The sequence below is a fragment of the Poecilia mexicana genome, unplaced genomic scaffold (assembly GCF_051168715.1).
Source record: "Poecilia mexicana isolate PSO_F unplaced genomic scaffold, ASM5116871v1 scaffold_14, whole genome shotgun sequence".
Taxonomy (NCBI): Eukaryota; Metazoa; Chordata; class Actinopteri; order Cyprinodontiformes; family Poeciliidae; genus Poecilia; species Poecilia mexicana.
In genome coordinates, this window is record NW_028263383.1 from 9,481,687 (window position 1) to 9,493,013 (window position 11,327).

The 11,327-nt window shown below is 37.2% G+C and overlaps 1 protein-coding gene across 1 annotated transcript; it reads right to left on the minus strand.

Annotated features, from left to right (window-relative positions):
• Positions 1 to 944: 944 nt before the first annotated feature.
• adad2 (adenosine deaminase domain containing 2) lies at positions 945 to 10,051 on the minus strand. Its single transcript, XM_015009251.2, has 11 exons — positions 9,793 to 10,051; positions 8,389 to 8,557; positions 7,742 to 7,883; positions 6,707 to 6,842; positions 6,234 to 6,362; positions 6,010 to 6,160; positions 5,448 to 5,618; positions 5,075 to 5,289; positions 4,486 to 4,720; positions 2,054 to 2,186; positions 945 to 1,246 (listed from the first exon to the last, which is right to left on the minus strand). The coding sequence occupies exons 2-11, from the start codon at positions 8,541 to 8,543 to the stop codon at positions 1,136 to 1,138; spliced, it is 1,578 nt and encodes a 525-aa protein (XP_014864737.2). The 5' UTR covers positions 8,544 to 8,557; positions 9,793 to 10,051; the 3' UTR covers positions 945 to 1,135.
• Between the last annotated feature and the right edge of the window lie 1,276 nt (positions 10,052 to 11,327).

Here is an 11,327-nt window from a genome sequence, read left to right on the forward strand (position 1 = left end):
CAATGTAATCAATAGATTTTGTAAAGATGTAATTTTATAGGGATTACAAGCTTTGTGGTTACAGGTACATCTGATTCAATTAGAAAACAATCCAATTAAAATTCATTTTGCATAATTTTGCATTTTAGTTACAATAGCAGCAATAAAAGGGTTTAAGTTAAACATTTGTATTTTATGGCTCACACGTTCATGATAAACACTGCTGTCTTGAACGTTGACTGGAAGCTAGTCACCAAAACCTCCACAAAAAAAACTGGCTGCTCACAGAACGCTGCATTAAAGCAGTCTGCTGGAAAGTTGAGTGGAAGGAAAAAAAGTGTGATGGAAAAAGTCAGAGCACAGCAATGAATTTACCAGAGAACATTTAGAGGACTCTGACTCCACTGCTGACTAATTTTTTGTAGAAATTTCATTTCCCAGGAAAACTTGGATGCTGCTGACAGTCAGAAGTACCGATATCTGCTTTAATGACTGTGATATCACTGAGCTTGACTGACAGCAAACTCACCCTGACCTAAACCACACAGCCTGATGAGTCGAGAGGAATTTCAGACACCAGAGCAGCAACCAGTCTGGAGCTTCTGTAACACCTCAGCAGTCACACTGCATCAATGCACCATTTCATGCAAAAAGACGACGGTATTTTGTACCAACAGTTTTCAGAGAGCAAATAAATGCTTCAATGATTCCCTAATCAACTGAGCTGCAGCTGCATTTTGTTATGATGGAACCGTTTTCACAATTTCAAAACTTCAAAATATTTTAATATATTTGAATATTCAAAACTGAAAGTAAACGATTGAACATCTTTGTCACCCTGTCAGCTTTTCCTGCAGATCTACTGAGGAATAATGTTTCATTCCCGACACGGCAGAGAAAATCTTCCCCATTTTAAACCTGAGCCTTTAAGTAAAGCATTTCCACCCACAAATCAAGCAAACTGATTTCTTCTGCAAACAGTCGGCTCTTGTTTATTTTCCATAAACACCTACACAAACTGAAAGCTCCAGTGCCAAACAACCAAACAAAACAATTACTTTTCAAACTAACATGCAAATAAAAGCACTAAAAGAACAATAACTCCAATCTCGGGATGAGCTTCAATAAACTTCTAACCCCGTTTGTAGAGACGTGTTTAAGCGCTGAAGCAATCCACCAGCTTTTTTGAATTCCAAGGTCCGGCCTGGTTGCTCAGGAAGCGCTGCTTGATCAGATCTTTCACCGTCTGGTAGATGGTAGCTTCCACCTGTGGAAAAAGACCAACACAAAACATTCAGTGGCGTTTCAGATACCAGCTGGGAATCATATGAACAGCATATGAATCCTAAATACAATAGTACCAGTTTACAGTGTTGTGCTTTCCTGCCCTCACTTTTAAACTTTCCTTCAACTTTACTTATTTCCTAAAGATATTAAGTGAATGTTCAAACCATTAAAGCCATTCACTCCATTCATAATTGAACATTTTCAGCTAATGCACTTGAACAAAATTAAGTTTTCATTAACCTTTCTAAACCGGAACGTGTCGCCGGCGAAACATCCAAATTTGCAGTACCGTAATTCCGCCACACTTGGCGCTATCTGAAAAATTCTGAAAGGGGAGACGTTGCACTTTCCAGCCAATATCGGGTTAATACTGTAATTTCACAGCTGCAGCTGCAGAGAGTGAAATTAATCCAGGGGGCACTCGTTTAATAGACGGTAAATTGCGAAAATAACTTGCTGGATATTGAAAGTTCCAGTTGTTAAGGATAAATGGGTAAATATATCATCTCACAGGACATTTAAATAATTACTTAAAATTAAAATAAGGAAGAAATATATAGGCAGACATTTGAAATTCAGGCGTAAATGGGTTAAGGAGGAACTCTCCATTTCCCATTGACTAAAACTACACAAGATAAACCATAATTTATTTATTTTATGGCCGTAAAATGATCAAAAAACACAATCACTGTTAGGGACGTCAAGTTTCAGTATAAATAAATAATTCTTATTATCACTTTTAATGACATCAGAATAGCAGCACAAAATCTGAGAGCAGTCCAGTCACCTTGACGCTGTGGTAGGTGGGCAGCTCCACCAGGTAGCTGTGCCCACCCAGCAGTGCAACTCGCTGGAAATAACTGTAGAGGGCTCTCTTGCAAAGTCTGCTGGTGAAGCTGGGCCCATTCACAGAAGGAGAGCTAGGAAACGAATTAGACCACAAGAAATATTAATATTTCCAGTCAGGTATTAGCAGAGCAGTAATAAGCTTGTTCTAATGCTGTTAGAGGACAGAGTGATAAAATGGGAGCTTGATTTTGCCTAAAGACTACAATCATAACTGCATTAAATGCAGTGTCACATTTAGGGCACAATTCTTAATGTCTTCAACCTCCATTTGAAAGAAAAATGCCTCTGCTCCAGCACATCGGGCTGTTGAAATACTTTTACAGTACTAAAGCGCCGTGTGGCGTTTCTCCAGCTGAATAAGAAAAGAGGAGGTTTCCTGCAGGCAGCACTTACTGTGGCTGGAAGAAATGAAGTGGAACCCAACGAGGAGACCAATATGACTTTTTTAAAACGTAGATAAGAATAAGAAACCGCAGCCATATATTAGAACAAACTCTAGTAGCAGAATACGGCAGGCCTACAATCTATAATAAGTTATTGGTTTTATTAGAACAGGTATTGAATATTTTTATTACAATGCATTTTCACTTATTTAATTTTTTCTATTATGCGTTATTGTGGTTATTATTTTCATCATAAATGTATATAATCTTCATTAACTATTTTGTTACATTTAGAATGTTCACATTGATATTTCTATTCACACTGTTAAATATTTAAAGTTTTATGCAACTATAGAAAAATAATGTATACCAAAAGTGTCCATACAATAAGTCATAAAATGTGGTCTCAAGAAAAAGTTTAAAAAGAAACAATGAACTGCTTTAGAGATGGTCCATCAGGATTTTACTGGATTAAATTCAGTTTTCTTTTGGTCCAAAAGGTCCCTAATACATTAACTCATTTGTCAAAACTCTGTCAGTCAATAATTAAATGTAAACGTACAAAAAACAAACAAACAAACAAACAAACAAACAAACAAACAAACAAACAAACCCAAGTAGTGAGGCAGGTCCCTACATACATACAGTGGCTAAATAAATAAAAAAACTAAATATTTATTTATTTCTTATTAAATAGAGTTTCACCAACTGTATTTTAAGAGTCTTTAAAACCATTATGAATAAAATTTACAACTTGTATCACAACAGACAAGTACAAAGCAAATCATTTTGTTTAGGAGACAAACTGTAAAATGTCTGGGGGTTTTGTGCAGCTCTTGGCAGCAGCTTTGTGCTTTCCACATGGCATATGGCTCTCTAAAGCCTTAACCCAATCAGTGCCAAACTCTTCTGCACAGGAAGCATCGAGCTTTGTATGGGTTGGCAACAGAAGTGAGCCAGTAGCAAGGATGAACATCAGCCAGCAGATAAATTTACACTTATCTATGAAAGATGCAAACAAACTAGCGAGCTAGCAAGCAATAGCAGGTTCTTAATAGTAGCTTTAACCGCGTCGAGTCACAGTGAGTGAAGATGTCATTTTAAGGCTTTAATTTCAGATACTTTGTAAATTTTTTAAACATTTATACACAACAGAACAGATGAAGGTCATTAAATGGCAGCTAGGATTAATCGGTTTTGGTGCATTCAGGTGGTTTGGACTATGGTGGAGTATTCAAACTGCTAAACAAAGAGCAAATTGATAGATTTCCATCGCTGGTAAATTGACTGATGCATTACTTCTAAAAAAAGAAATTACAATTTTTTTTTTATTTTATGCAAAGAACACAAGATTTTACCAAGTATTTTGATCTAGTTTGTAGTTCAAACATCTTAGTACACTTTAAATAAAAATAACTAACTTACAAATAACCTTTAAGCAAGATTTAGGAGCTTTTTTTAAGTGAATAATTCCTTAACATTAATGAAAAAGTGTCATTTCCATTGGCAGATTATTGCACTTGTAACATGGGAAAAATGTCTTGTTATAAGTGAAATTACTAGACTAGAACTTGTTCACCAATATCAATCAATTATTTACTTAGGCAAGTTAGCTTAGACTTATTTCAACTGTACAGAGGTTTTTACACTAGAAACTAGACCAAAATTATGTGGTAAGATTTTGTATTTTTACAGGACATGAGATTCCCGGGGTTTGCTAGCGCCTCCTATTGGTGTCATCTCGAGGTTAACTGTAGAGCCTAATGGAGAAAAGCTGGACAAGCAGCAGAATAATGTGTGAGAAGTGGCCGATCCGGTTCTGTCAGTGGGAAGACGGCAGGAGTCATACAGGACCAGTAAAACAAGTACAGCCTTCTGCCAACATCCACTAGCAGGTAGTAACTTCAGGAAGGAAAGCTACAGGAGAGCATTAATAATAACGTCACATTTCTTTTATCCAACGGTGAGAACAAAAAGACGACATCACCCTTCAACGACAACGCCTTTGCTGCTGTCCAGAACTTCGATGTCTTCATCTCCAAGACACCAGTTGATGCTGAGGTTGTCGTGCATCTGGGACGTCTCCGCCGGCCCCACATAGTCGCCGGGCAGGAAGAGGATGTCCTGTTTCTTGTAGGACAGAGGCAGAATCCCTTCCCATCCATCACCCAGTCGCTTGTTGGTGATGTCAGATACTTCCTCATTAAAGATCCTCTGACCTCCTAAACAGAAGCAGGTCAGCTTTAAAAGGAAAGACGACTAATCTAATAAATGCATAAGTCATCTTAACTTCTATGAAGAGGCTTTATTAAGAATTTGATGACTATATTCTACCTTGCAAATAACTTTGATTAGAATTAAAAGTTTACAAAATCCCATAAAATTAACTGTAGTTTGAGGTTGTAATGTGACAAAATTCAAGCTTGTGAATACTTTATGTGTCAATTTATAAAATCCTTTAAACTCATCAAACAGCAACACATTTTCATAAACCTTCACATGCAAAACGTACAAATAAAATGCATACAACCACATGTTTTAAATTAACTATAAAATATAAAGTTAAATGACTTTACCTAGCACTATGGTGGTGATGTAAAGCGGCTGAATGAAGTGGCTCAATAATGCGCCCTGAACTCCAATGACGGTCCAGCAACATAACTTATCACTGCCGGAGACGCAGCACACTTTGGCGCCCCACAGGCCCGGGTCCAGGTAAGCCACTGGAACCAGCAGGCCCTTGGCGTGGTACTGTAGTTTTAAATTGGTCCAACAGTTGTTCCCCGAGCTCCTAAACATCAAGTTACGTAATATTAGTCATTTAGAGGCTCTTCAAAACAAGAGCAAATGATTTTCTGAATCACAAGTGCTGTCAGGTATTCATCTCCAATATGTCAAATTTCTAAAAGAATGGTAAAAAAAAGATGAATGCTGAATAGTCAGCTTTACTTGAAGTAGAAGTTCTTAGCGGCTCCCTCAGGGCACCGGTTGGTGTAGAGATGGAGGCTGATTTTGGGTTTGAGCTGCAGCTGATGACTGTCGGTGCTGCTCTCAAAAATACAACTCTGCTTGGTTGTTGGATCGGCTTCAAAGAACAGCAAAAGCTGTTTGTATAGAAACCTGAACAGAAGCCAGAAAAAATATTTCTCCACAACAGAGTCTTGAATGAATCACATGCACTTATCAGCAGCAAAGTGAGCACTTTGATCTAGTCTGCCAGTCTGAGCTTCACTCCGAATATTAAAGAAATACATTTAAACATTTCAGGAGGACAGAAAGCTGGCAGGCTGGATGAAAAAGCTAAAAAGAGTAGATGGATCATAGAAAGCAAAATGGATAAAAAGGTAATAGAAGGACATATATACGATGGAAGGGTGGATAAATCTTTTACATAACAGGATAGGAGAAGGCTGTTTCCATCTTGAGCACTCTACCAATTCAACACTTAACAATGAGCTCTCTAAAGACTTGCATGAGATGATTATTAATTCACCAAAGGGGCATTTAGCACCTCAGGAGAGCCCTTCTGGCGATGATTATGGCGTGGCAGTCGTGGACCATCATGCCGCTGTAGGACAGCCAGCCGCTGCAGCACGAGCGGCCCGCTCCCATCGCCACGACCTTATACTGCTGACACGGACGACCTGCTGTATCCACGACCTCTGTGGAGAAGTTAAACGATTCGATAAGCGAGACATTTTTAATCATTAAATCCATAGTGTGCCGGAAGCTCACCACTTATCAGGACGAATGCTGCCATGTGACTTTTACAGCCGTAGAAATCTGGATACATTCTGAGGAGGACGTCGAACTTCTCGCTGCTTAACGCTGCCATGTGACTCTTGTGCCAGTCCATTTGCCAAACTATGAGAAAAGCCAAAGGTCTAAACTGTCAGGCATCATTCCTGCTGAATAGGAATTTGACTGTACAGGTAAGACTAATGTAGAAATCTGCTGCTGCTAGTTCCTTTGAAATAAGTTATTAAAAAAATGCATCAGTGGAAAAGTTCTGGACAGGAACAGAGATGTGAGACAAAAGGACTCAAATGTGGTCAAGTTTACGTTTTGAAAGTAGCGTCCAGTTCTTCACTCCCTTTAGGACAAAGAGACAAAGGCCAGCAGCTCTATAGACAAGCTGCAGATGACTGAACAACAGGTCACACTGACACTTCATTCGTTACTTCACTTCTACACAGACAGAACTCCACCTTCAGTCTCAGTACTCTCATATGTGGTTTGGAGATCCTTGAGCTGGTCCACTAGAAACTCTTCATCTGAGTCTGTGCTTGCAGTGGGAGACAAACCGCGGAGAGAGAAAACCGCTGCTTCTTCAAAATCTTCATCCTGAAACAAGGAAACCAAGCAAAAAGCTTCGGCTTTTATTCTTCTTTCTCTACAGTCGGTCAATAATGGCCATATGTGACGGATATTAAAATACTGAAGATTAACTTGTCCTGTGTGTGAATTAAGGTACTTCAAGATAAACTTAAAGCAACTGCAATATCCTCAGAAAAGATAAACAGAACTTTATTTGTAATGTTTTCTCCTTCCTGGCCAATTTTCTTCCTCTTTCACCTCTTTAAATTAAAATTTGATACCTTTTATAAGTTACATTTTCAAAATCTTTATGCTGATAGACATTTTTAAAAATAGAAAATCATTGCACATAATACTACAGTGATCAGTTTTATATGTTTGAGTTTCCATACTTTATTTTTAACCACACTTTTATTTTTAGATAAGATTCGTTATATCCCAGAACTCCACTTCAAACACAGCTTTAGAAATCTGGCAGCAGCTTTTAATGGTAATGGCTTTTTATTTCTGGTAGTATTCTCACTATAAAATATGTCCAAAACACCATTTAAATTTTGGCACAAACATCCTGAAAAAACCCCCAAAAAACTGCCAAGCACAAAGTGTGTGGGTTAATTATGGTATTCAGTGACATTTTCTTTAGTCCTAAGAAGGAGAGTTGGTGTGATTGCTAAAATGAATTAGGATCAGAAGCTCGAGTTTCTATCTTTTCTTCTGGCACACCAAACGTTGGATGTGGTGAACTAGAGTCTGTAGTTTGTGACAAATTTTGTCTACATGCAGATTGATGTTTACATGTCTGTGTTTTCTTCTTTCTCTAAATGAAATATATCTTCTTTCTGCATGAAATATATAAATATATTTGGACATTTGCTGTTCTGGAAGTCTTTCTCACTGATTTTTTAAAATTCGTTTTGTTTTTTTACCTCATTTTCCACGGACAAGTCATCAGAATCGAACAGATTTTTTGTGATGAGGATGGGAGATGTCTCGTTTGATCCGTCGTCACCTTCGCAAACATCAGACTCCTGTTTGTGGTTTGAGCCTCCTGCAGCAAGTGCATCATTTCTACGAAGCGAAAAGAATCAAAATGTTAAACCTCATGTTTTGTTTTGCTTGGTGAACTCACTAAAACTTTCAGGGAGATTTCCATTCCTTTTATAGTTTCAATTTTAAAAGGTAGACTTGAAACAAAAACAAGTTTAAAATACTCTTTTTTTTATATAAGATAAGGAGCAAAACGTGAATCTGTCAAATCCGTATAAAAGTAAGAGTCGAACAATAATCAATGACCTCATTTCATGCAAATTGATTTCAGTAAATACAATAATTGCTTCAGTTGTTTTGGTTTCAGTTTAAATTATTTGTTAGAATATTAGCAAGATTAGGAAAACCTGAGAAGACAAGCATACATTCGCTGTATAAACTTTGCTCCTTTTTAGTACAAGTACTTTTTACATACTACATTGCAAAACAAACAATAATTAACTGTACCATAATTAAAATGTGATGTCAACAAATATTTCCACCTCAACAAAGCAACAAAAGAGAAATGTACTCTTCATCTCATTACCTCAGTCCTGCTGTGCTGCCATGAACTGCTGCGTCCTCTGCCAGGTGGACTTCAGGAGGATGATGGCGCAAACCAGGCTCAAAGTCAGGTTTTAGGGACCTAAACATTGCACCACCGCCTCTTGGGCTGTATTTAAATAATTCTTGATCTGACATGTTTGTCAAGGAGCCTGAAGGAAATTGAACAACACTGGAGTTAGTGTTACGCATTTGAACAGCCAGAATAACAGACTAAATGATAAAACACTAGTTTCAAGAGTGGATTTTTAAAAATCGATTGTTGGACAGGACTGCCACTCTAAATAACATTTTTTAGCAAATTGGATTTTCAAGAATCCCTGTTGATAGCCCAGAGAGAAAACTCCCTAAATTCCATTCAGCAGCTAATCTTTCACCTCCAATTTGCAAGAAAGCGGCAGAAAATGTTATTTTGGTCCAATAAAAACAGGCTTGATTTTCCTGGAGCTGAATGGGCCTTTTAAAAACAGCTTAATGCTCGCTTAGCTCTCCTTTGGAGGGGTTGTTCATTCATCATAACGCTTTTATGGTCCTCCATTTAAAAATGAGCCTACCTTGGGTAGCACAGCTAAATTGCAACTGTTCAAACAACATTTTCACCAAATGATTTTAACATAAAATCACAAATATGAATTGAATGTTTATTTTCAGAAAGAAAAGGAAGGTAAGCACACGTACAAGTAAAAAACAAGAAAGAAGCAATAGACAGAAAAAGCAATCATGCAAGTGTATCAGGAAGGACAACTTTCAGTCAATTAATTACAGAAAACAAATTTTCAATAACATAATTTGTTTTTCTATCTGACTTGAAAACAAATTAAATATTTTCCAGACTGGTGAAGAGTGTGTACGATCCTGTATTAAAATCTTTTATTAGAGTTAGTAAAATGTGGGTTAAGGCCAAAAACTGACCAACATATCATACATTAATCAAGCAAGATTATTACATATTTTTCATTAAAGATAAAAATATAAATGTCAAAGCACATACTGGCATATGAAAACAATACTTACTTGCAGCAGTATCCCCTTAAACTCAGTACTTTTCTATGGTTGCTATTTTTGATCTGAACTTTATTAGCCAACTTCGGGCAGCTAGCCAAAACAAGCTGCAAGGACAAAAGCTAAAAGCTCAAAGAAAAACTCACATGTTTCGCAACTTCACATGTTAAACAAAACTACTAACTTTGTCTATGATTAAATGTTCGGGGTATTTTATCCCCACCAGTAAATGATTGAAGTTGCTCCCCGATGCTGCTAAGCTAACAAGCTAAATATTTCCGCCACAGAGGCACCGTTTATCTCTGACATTTAAAACGTAAAAGTCTGAATGACTCTGCAGTTTTTGCTAACTCTGAAACCTCTAGACATACAGTTCAAATGTTACCTGGACAAATAAACGATTCCTGGACACTGAAAACAGGAGATGAGCCGCTTGTTTCTGCGAAGTTGCTGGTAGAAGGTCAAAATGGCAGCCTTACGGTACAGGAAGGAAACTGTTCGTTAAACGTCATTCTTCGTTTAAAAACATTTCAAGTTTAACTTATTTTTATTAAAATGCCCGTCAGTCTCTGAATTTAAGATATTATATGCAGATCAATTGGGTACATCTGCATTTCCAACAGTTTACATCAATATAAAAAGACAAATACAGGTTCAAACATGAAATCAGATTGAGCCAATGTAATTCCTACATATTCAAATTACGTGGGTTGAACATTACACATAAAAGCTGAGTTAAATGTGTTTTTTCCCCACTCCCACAAAAAGTAAAGGAAATCAATTTCAAAATTGTGAATGATGTTTACTCTTGTAAAGACTTCTTGAAAAAGAAATACAAAAAAAGTGATATTCCTGCATGTTTTGTCTTGAAATAAAATATCTAAAATTTCAGTAATACTACAATTTATTCAACGTTGAGTTTGACATACGAAACTCATAGAACCAGACCCTGAAAGAGGTTTTCTGGTAACTTTATCTGTCAAATTTACCCTATCAACAAAAACGCCTAGAGAGAGACTTCCAGCATATTGGAAACCAGCAAAGATAAATCCCATTCAAGTAATATCGGTCTGTGGCTGGGTGTGCTCCTGCATGGCTGCACACTGGGATGTTATGTGATAGATCAGTACAAAGCAGAGCATAGTTGTGAAGATATGAAAAAATGAGAGAAGAATATCTTTGTGTTCAGCCTTCCTGAGTCAATTCATTATAGAGCAACTTTAGATACGACTGTAAGTCTTCTGTGGCTTGCCAATATTTATCCTCATCAAACTCCTCCTTCTAAGTCAGATTGGATAGGAAATGTCTATTGACAACAATATTAAAATCTTGCCACAGATTCTTGATTGAATTTAAGTCTGGACTTTGAGTAGACCCTTCCAACACATTTAAAATGCTTTGACATAATTTCATTGAGACTGAGTTTGTTTGGAGTCAACGTCCTGGTGTAAAGTGAACTTCTACCAGAGTGGGCTGTTGTCACACTAGAATTTAAATTTTTGATCCAGTCTTATGACCCTTTCAGCTCATTAACTTTCAAAGATTGCCTTCTTTGTATCTCCTCGCATCTTACCAGTTTCACTAGAAAACCTTCATGGTGAAAATGTTTCACCAGCCCAGAACACTGTCTTCAACTTGTTTGATCTGGCTTGTGGAAAGAAATGCAAATTGAGTTTGGGTTTCACCTTGCCACTGTTCCCCACTGTTCCATGTACAGCTAATATTTATATTGTTAACACATTTTTCTTTCCCAGCTGGTGAACTCTTGGCTTCTTTGATTTAAAATGTACTCTGTGAGATGTTCAAAGCTCAGGATTCTGTCTATAACTCTGCTTAAAACCTCTCCACTCTGTCGCTGACCTGTCTGCTTTGTTCCTTGGTCTTTATGTGGCTGTTTTTTTTCTGTAATGTTCACTTGAA